The 8140-nt window shown below is 34.9% G+C and overlaps 2 protein-coding genes across 3 annotated transcripts in view; one reads left to right on the forward strand and one right to left on the reverse strand.

Annotated features, from left to right (window-relative positions):
* The window catches only part of LOC107845487 (ultraviolet-B receptor UVR8), a 7726-nt gene extending 6461 nt beyond the window's left edge, over window positions 1-1265 (reverse strand). Inside the window, exon 1 of one of the 2 annotated variants that reach the window (XR_001666865.2) lies at window positions 505-872. Coding sequence is in view for 1 of the 2 variants with exons in the window: in XM_016689838.2 (XP_016545324.2) it covers window positions 505-800 (296 nt within the window). In the remaining variant the exon portion in view is untranslated. Of the gene's footprint in view, window positions 1-504 lie in introns of both variants that reach the window. The other variant, XM_016689838.2, reaches the window with a different exon arrangement.
* A 2120-nt stretch (window positions 1266-3385) lies between these two features.
* LOC107845349 (chlorophyll a-b binding protein 8, chloroplastic) lies at window positions 3386-6241 on the forward strand (the record flags this gene model as incomplete). Its single annotated transcript, XM_016689621.2, is given in 3 exon segments — window positions 3386-3531; window positions 4923-4984; window positions 5461-6241. Coding segments are annotated over 3 exon segments (822 nt in total). The 3' UTR covers window positions 6077-6241.
* Window positions 6242-8140: the final 1899 nt, after the last annotated feature.

An 8140-nucleotide genomic window follows, 5' to 3' on the forward strand; every position in this document is an offset into this window, starting at 1 on the left:
AGGGAGTACTGAGTAGGTTTTACAAACTGCTATACTAAAAAATCAATTATTATTTACTGTTTTTAACCTCGTTTTTATTATCTTTGATAATCGTGGTGTCCGGACCAGCTTGCACACATCAGGCTAAATCCCCAGGACCCGTCACCTCTATCCAGCAAGGCTAGAACAGATGGGAAGAAGAAACTAGTGTTTGTGAACCTGAGACCTCATTCGACCACTAGGCCACACCCTTGAAGCAGATATTTTGAAGATAAATTTTCATCAAATTTCATGGCAAAGCAGATATTTGAAGATAAATTTTTAAAATTTGATCAAATTTCATGGCGAAGCATTTTTTAAATTTGATCAAATTTCATGGAGAAGCAGATGATTTGAAGATAAATTTTCATCAAATTTCATGGCAAAGCAGATATTTGAAGATAAATTTTCAAAATTTGATTAAATTTCATGGCGAAGCAGATATTTTGAAGATAAATATTCAAAATCTATGATCAAACGAAATACCTAAGAGAAAGAGGATGACGACCAAGCTGGCCTTCCTTGTTCCTTCCCCAACTCCAAACGTCTCCCTCAGAAGTAACAGCAAGTGAATGAAAATGCCCGGCGGCGATTGAAACGACGTCAGGTGGGAGACCCGGAATTGGAGTGGGCTCGTAAGCGTCGGAGCCCATTCCAATTATGGACCCGGGTAGGCCCAATGCACCGTGGCTTCCGTCACCAAAGCCCATTACAGTTGTTTTGGTGCTCATACATCGGCGGCAACCCGCCGGAATTTTAACGCGGTGAAGTAAACGGAGCATTTGTTCGGGTTTGACCCGAATTGTGAAAGCGGTTGTTTGATCCTTTGAAAGTGTTCTAGCCGGATTATAACTAGTGCAAACTACATAAATTCACACAGTTTGAAATTTAATTATTGAAAATTTTGATATTTTATATAATTACTAAAAAAAAATTGATTCTACATCTATCGAGATACATAATTAACTTTTAATACATTCAACAAGATATATTTTTCCTTTATAAAAATATAGAATTGACTCTCGATATATCCAACGAAAATACATTTTTTCCTTTTCAAGATATATAATTAACTCACCGTATATTTTTTTCAATTTTGAATCTGTCGAGATACATAATAATACAAAAAAAATATATTTTTTCTTTTGTAAGGATACATAATTAGTTTCCAATATATTTCTTTTTTATTTTAGATCTGTCGAGACACATAATTTGCCAAAATTTAATGTTGTCAAAATTATACCTCCAAAAAAGTACAACACGATCACTGTCAAATATATAACCAAACAAAGGTGGAGATCGAACCCACAAAGAATAGACTGAATCTCTATCACAAACTTGCTGAAGTAGTCGGAAAGTGCAGAAAAGTAATTGGAGGATTTTGTAAAAACAATAAAGTAGTAACAAATCTTGATCGCTTTAGGTTGAAATCAATATGAGATGAATACTAGGACTGTGTTCCAACATCCTACGATCCTGTCTTAGGGTTATTTCAAGTTCTAAATCAATCTGCTTTCGATACATGTAATGAAGATACATAATTTTATTGAAGTTTTTGTAATTACTTCATAAGGATGAAAATTTGTGTAAATATTATATATTAGGTGTATATTTATGTTATTTTTTCTAATTATTTCGACCTTGAACCCAAGCAGGACCTTCAAAAGTACCATAAATCCCCAAATATATATCGCGATTCACGACTATATAATGTATGAATATAAAATAATTTTATCTATAAGCTAGAAGTTTAAAATATTGCTTAAAAGATAATGAATTTATTTAATTGTTCATAAATTGTCTTATACATAAAAATTAAAACTTTGGACATGTTATTTATTCAACATGAACTTTAACTTTTACTTATAATAACACTCTGTGTATTTGACCCTTTTTTGCCATTACTTTCCTTTAAGTGGAAGATTTATCGAAAATATCCGTTTTAGCTCTAAGAAACAAAAATAAATTCTGTATAGTTTATCCTTTCTAGATTCACCATGTAAGAACACAATGAATATGTTGAAGTTGTTGTTGTTATAATAAATAAAATACAAATAAAAAATAAACTAAATTACTTTTTTTATTTCAATTTGTCTGACTTATTTTTCTTTAGTCTTCAAAAGGAATGACCATTTTATTTTTTAATAATTTTTTATTTTATTTTTTTACATAACATGCTTAATATCACAAAATTAAAAGATATTTTAATATATTTAACATATTTTTAATTTAAAATCATCTGAATCATCAGTCTTCTTTATCCTCTTAAACTTCATGCCAAGTTAAAATACACCAAATAAATTGAAATGAAGAGAGTATATTATTTTTATCACAGTTATTGACAGAGTCAAAATTTTCACGAAGGACATTTATAAGTGAACATACGAACTAATCGAAAAGGATTTAACATTTATTATATATATATATATATATATATATATATACTATGTCCACTTATGGTTAAAATAATTTTAACCATATATATACAACGTAATTTTTCATTGAAAGAAGTTGGAATGAACCCCCAACCCAAGAGCAGCTCCACCCCTAACCACAACTAGTATTTTTTTTAAGTTGAGGATTAATCAGAAACATGTTCACTATCTCACAAGATAGGACTGAAGTTTGCAAATACTTCACGCTTTCTAGATCTCACTACATAAAATTATACTTAATATGTTATTGTTATTATATTAAATAAAGAGTTAAGCTTCCAGTATCCTCAAATTATGATCAAAGTTGCTCTGACACAGTTCAACTTCACAGAGGCCCTATTACTCCTAAACTCAATTTTAACATATTTTTATCATCCTTTTGTGCTGATGTGAGGTATCACATCAGCTAAAATAATTAATAAAAGATATCACGTCAGATAAAAGATTATAAAAACATCCTAAAAGTTGGTTCAAAGAATAATAGAACTCCATAGAATTGAAGCATATCATAGCAAATTTTATAGTAGTTCCGAGATACCAGATGGTTTACTTTAAATAAAATGAAACTAAAATAAACCAAAAACATTATACATGAGTGAATCTAGGAGAAGCCAGATGGCAACACCAAACAAGATTTTCATTCATTTCTAACTACAAAAAAATACAACAAGTTATAGTAATATCTCTTATCTGATTTAATAAATCCACATGTCCACTTGTAATTTGTCCATAAGATTACAACTTTATCTTCAATATTCACACATTTTATAGCCACCACAATTTTCATTCTTTTCACTAGCCCCACAAAAATAACTTTGTCCACTTATTTTGCCACCTTTGTATATTTATTTTATTGGAGCTAAGTGTTTTATATTATTCTTCTCCATATCATATCATATACAACAAATAAGAAAAGAAGAGAAGAAAAAAAATTATGGCAACTCAAGCATTGATCTCTTCATCATCAATTAGCACTTCTGCTGAGGCTGCAAGACAAATTCTTGGATCAAGAAATGCACAATCTCTTGGTAGAAAAGCTTCTTTTGTTGTGAGGGCTACTTCCACTCCACCTGTCAAGGTAATTTTCTCGTTTGTTATACTGTTATCTGTCCTGGGTCGGAAATTTACAGGAAGTAGTCTCTCTACTTCATATGAAGTAGCGGTATGGACTGCGTATACTTTGTGGAAATACATTGGGCATGTAGGTAATTTTTTCATTTGTTATACTGTCATCTGTCCCGAGTCTATCGAAAACAGACCCTCTACTTCATATGAGATAGTGGTATGGACTGTGTATATTTTAATTACCACTTCTAGACCCCCACTTTGTGGGAATAAATTGGGTATGGAGGTAATTTTCTCGTTTATTATATTCAGAGGCGAAGTCAGGATTTCAACGAAGGGGTTTCATATTCAAAGAAAACTTAGATTTCAATTAGGGTTTTCCATATCCAAAGAAAACTTAGTCGAAGGGGTTCGACACCTGTTATAATCATATAAAAAAATAATTTTAATCATTTATAAATAGTATATTTTTCCGTCGAAGGGGTTCGGCTCCCCGAACAAAAGGCTGGCTCCGCCCCTGAATATACTGTTATCTGTCTTGAGGTAATCATATGGGCTGCATACACTTTATCCCTCCCAGACCTCACTTTGTGAGAATACACTAGATATATAGGTAGTTTTCTCGTTTGTTATACTGTTATCTATCCTAAGTCGAGCGGGAGACAACCTCTCTGCTTCATATGAGGTAGTGGTACGAACTGCGTACACTTTACCCCCTTTGAGACTACATTTTGTGTGAATATATTGGATTTGTAGGTAATTTTCTCATTTGTTATATGATTATCTGTTCTGAGCCGGAGGTCTATTGAAAACACACTCTCTACATCATATGAGGTAGTGGTACGATCTGCGTGCACTTTATTTTTGCTAGACCCTACTTTGTGGTAATGCACTGCATGTGTTGTTGTTGTGTTTAACTGAAAAAAGAGTTAGAACTGTTGAATTTGACTTTTGTGTTGGCAATGATTGAAGTATATTGAAATAATGGTTGACATTTAGCTTGATATAGAAATATAACATCAATGTTTAATAATTAATTCACATAATAAATAAGCGTCTCCTTTAACTTGGCATCATGGCATCAGTTTACATGTATGACCTTCATCTTTAGACTTGTATAAAGTTGAACAAATAGATACATATATCCTATGTGGCGTCCTACGTGACTAATTCTTGTCCTACATGGCGTGCTACGCGTATTATGCTACATAGGACGTGTGTGTTTACTTGATCAACTTTATACAAGTTCAAGTGTCGACTTGTGCATATCCAAAGTTAGAGGTCAGAGATGCGAGCCGAGGTCTAGTTAAAAACATGCTTGTGTATTATGTCAAAGTAAAAAAATTTCATTTTATATATTATAGTATTTGACTAAAGTGTATATTTCATTATTTTTTTTTACAGCAAGGAGCAGATAGGCCACTCTGGTTTGCATCCAAACAGAGTCTTTCATACTTGGATGGCACGTAAGATTTATGACACTTTTCTGTGACTTAATCCAACTCTTCCAATAATCTTTTCGAATTTATGTTTTGTGCACTGACAATGTAAAAAACATTATATCGACTTGAAACGAATCTAGGATCAAAACTTCTAAAATTGAATTGCATACATACATAGTATAAGAACTCCTGGTGCACATGTATAGTATAAGAACTCTGGGTATGTTGTTGTTGTTGTTGTATTATATTGCATAGATCATATAAATTTTGTTTATATTGTCGGCCTAAATAAGTCATGAGTCGAGGGTCTATCGGAAACGGTATCTCTACTTCATCTGAGGTAGTGGTATGGATTGCATACGCTTTACCCTCCTCAGACCCAACTTTGTGGGAATACACCGGGTATGATGATGATGTTGTCGTCAGTGTATATAACTTGAACTCAAACCTAAAACGCTGTCTGAAGTCCACTAACTGAAAAAATGTTTGTTGGTCCACAGTCTTCCAGGTGACTATGGTTTTGATCCCTTGGGACTCTCGGACCCCGAGGGGACAGGAGGATTCATCGAGCCGAAATGGCTAGCATACGGTGAGATCTTCAACGGGCGTTGCGCTATGGTAGGAGCAATAGGTGCAATAGCACCAGAGATTCTTGGAAAAGCTGGTCTCATCCCACAAGAAACAGCACTTGCATGGTTCCAAACTGGTGTTATCCCACCAGCAGGAACATACAACTACTGGGCAGACAATTACACATTGTTCGTTTTCGAAATGGCACTCGTGGGGTTCGCTGAGCACCGGAGATTCCAGGATTGGTACAACCCTGGTTCAATGGGTAAACAATACTTCTTAGGCCTTGAAAAGGGGTTAGGTGGTTCAGGTGAACCGGCATATCCCGGTGGACCGTTCTTTAACCCTCTTGGATTAGCCAAAGATGAGAAGTCTAAGAAGGATATGAGACTCAAGGAAGTGAAGAATGGAAGGCTTGCTATGTTGGCAATTCTGGGATATTTTGTTCAAGCATTGGTTACTGGTGTTGGACCATACCAAAACCTTCTTGATCATTTGGCTGATCCTGTACACAACAATATCTTGACAAGTCTCAAGTTCCACTAAAACTTGTAGCAAAATCACTCTTTTCTTCAAAATCTCCTCTCCCCTCTTCTCTTTATGTGTAATGTAACATTATGTGCAGATAATATTCTTCATGTCATCTGTAATGCTAAACAAAAACAAGGGACATGTGATTTTATAAGGCCTGATATATATGTTTTAGAGTCATATTCATCTGGTATTCGGTACTCACTGATCTGACTGAATCAAATTCGTGCAGCGTAAGTACTGTTAAGCGGGAAAAGCAAACTTATAAGTGAAGATTCATAGAGCCGATCAATTAGTTTGGGAGTGAAGCATATTATATCTGAAGTCGTCGCTACATCCACCTCCATCTTAAGATGATGACTGAATGCTATGCTGGGTTCGAAATCGATAATATATAATGGATAGTACTATATATATAATGGTGCACCATATAAAATAACAAAAAAAAAAAAAGAAAAAAAGAAAAGTGCACTATATAAAACTAAATGTATAGTACACAAAATTAGTGCACTCGATGGAAAAAAATGGATAATACTCAAAAAGATTGCATTTCGCACTGTAGAAAAAAAAAAAAAAAAGGGGCACAAATCCTATTTTGATCACCTTCTACTTTCAGGACATAGATTCATCATTGTTTTTGAATTAGGGGCATATTTCAGTTCCGGGGAAGGACTCCACCACAAGGGTATATCGTATGTAGTCTGACCTTACATTTCTACAAGAGATGTCCTTGCTATGATAAGATATTATCTCGAGCAATATATTAATAATCATGATCAGAACACCATCAGATATGTCCTTGCTAATGATAAGTTAAAGACTACAATATATTATTTGAGATGCAGAGACACTTTAAATGAGATGTTTGGGGCAGCAATTTACTGTACAGGAGTCTCTAACCAAAGTTAAATTACACGTAATGAAGCACGCACACCTCCTAGGCTCGTAAGAGTTGCATTACGAAAGTGTCAAATTCCCTTATCCAAAGTGACAGACTCGTGGCGTAGCTTGTAATATCATAAACAAGTAATGCGCCCGCGCAGCCCCTCTGTAATATGACCTTATGTATCTGAATGATTCTTGACCACCCTGACGCGAGAATATTTATAAGGTCATATTACAGAGGGGATGGTCCTTATAAATGTTCTCGCATTGTCAGTTGGTCCAGATCATCTCTGGGATACGTCCATGATCTGTAAATTTATTGATTGATTTGTTGTCAATTGTGATCATTCGAGCTCCAAATTCAACGCCAATGGTCAGGTCATGGACTGGTTGAAACCGTTTGTCCATAAATTGCAGAAGTAGACGTGACTTTCCAACTCCTGTACAGAGAATATCAAATCTCTATAAATGATGTATCGCATAATAAGTATCCCACATCGGTAAAGGAATGAGTAACCGGTCTCCTCCTTATATGGACTTGGGCAATCCTCTCTTCATGAGATAGGCCCAGTATCCATTGTTTACATGGTATCAGAGCTAGGCTCATTACAAATCTTCGTTCACCAATGTCATAAGAAATGACTTTCCAAAGAGGGGGATCGGGGCGTGGTGCACTCTTTCATGGCACAATAAAAGTTCTGGGTAAGGGAGGGTAAAATGTACTACGCAGTCCATACCCACTTACCTCGGACGAAGTAGAGATGTTGTTTCCGATAGACTCCGGCTCAGGACAAACTTTCTAGTAGACAGTTAATATTGCATTTGTGTCAGATCCTCCGATGAAAATCAGGACTCTCCAAAAATGTTGTTGCATTCGTGTCAGATACTCTAGTTTCCTCATGCTCGGACTCTCCAAAAATGTTGTTGCATTCGTGTTAGATCCTCTAGTTTCCTCATGATAAGGTTGTTCCTGATGATAAGGTTGCTCGGACTCTCCAAAAATGTTGACGCTCCTTCTGGGGGTTACTCCATGCATCCATCGGCATTTTCAAAGTCCAAGCAATATATGCCAAAACTCTAGTTCCCCGTTGATATCACGATGATATAATGTACCCAACAAACCTAAAACACACATATGTCTAACAAAAAAATCCTTTCTTTTCAAAATGACCGATTGCAGAAGCAACATGAATA

The sequence above is a fragment of the Capsicum annuum genome, chromosome 10 (genome assembly GCF_002878395.1).
Source record: "Capsicum annuum cultivar UCD-10X-F1 chromosome 10, UCD10Xv1.1, whole genome shotgun sequence".
Lineage (NCBI taxonomy): Eukaryota > Viridiplantae > Streptophyta > Magnoliopsida > Solanales > Solanaceae > Capsicum > Capsicum annuum.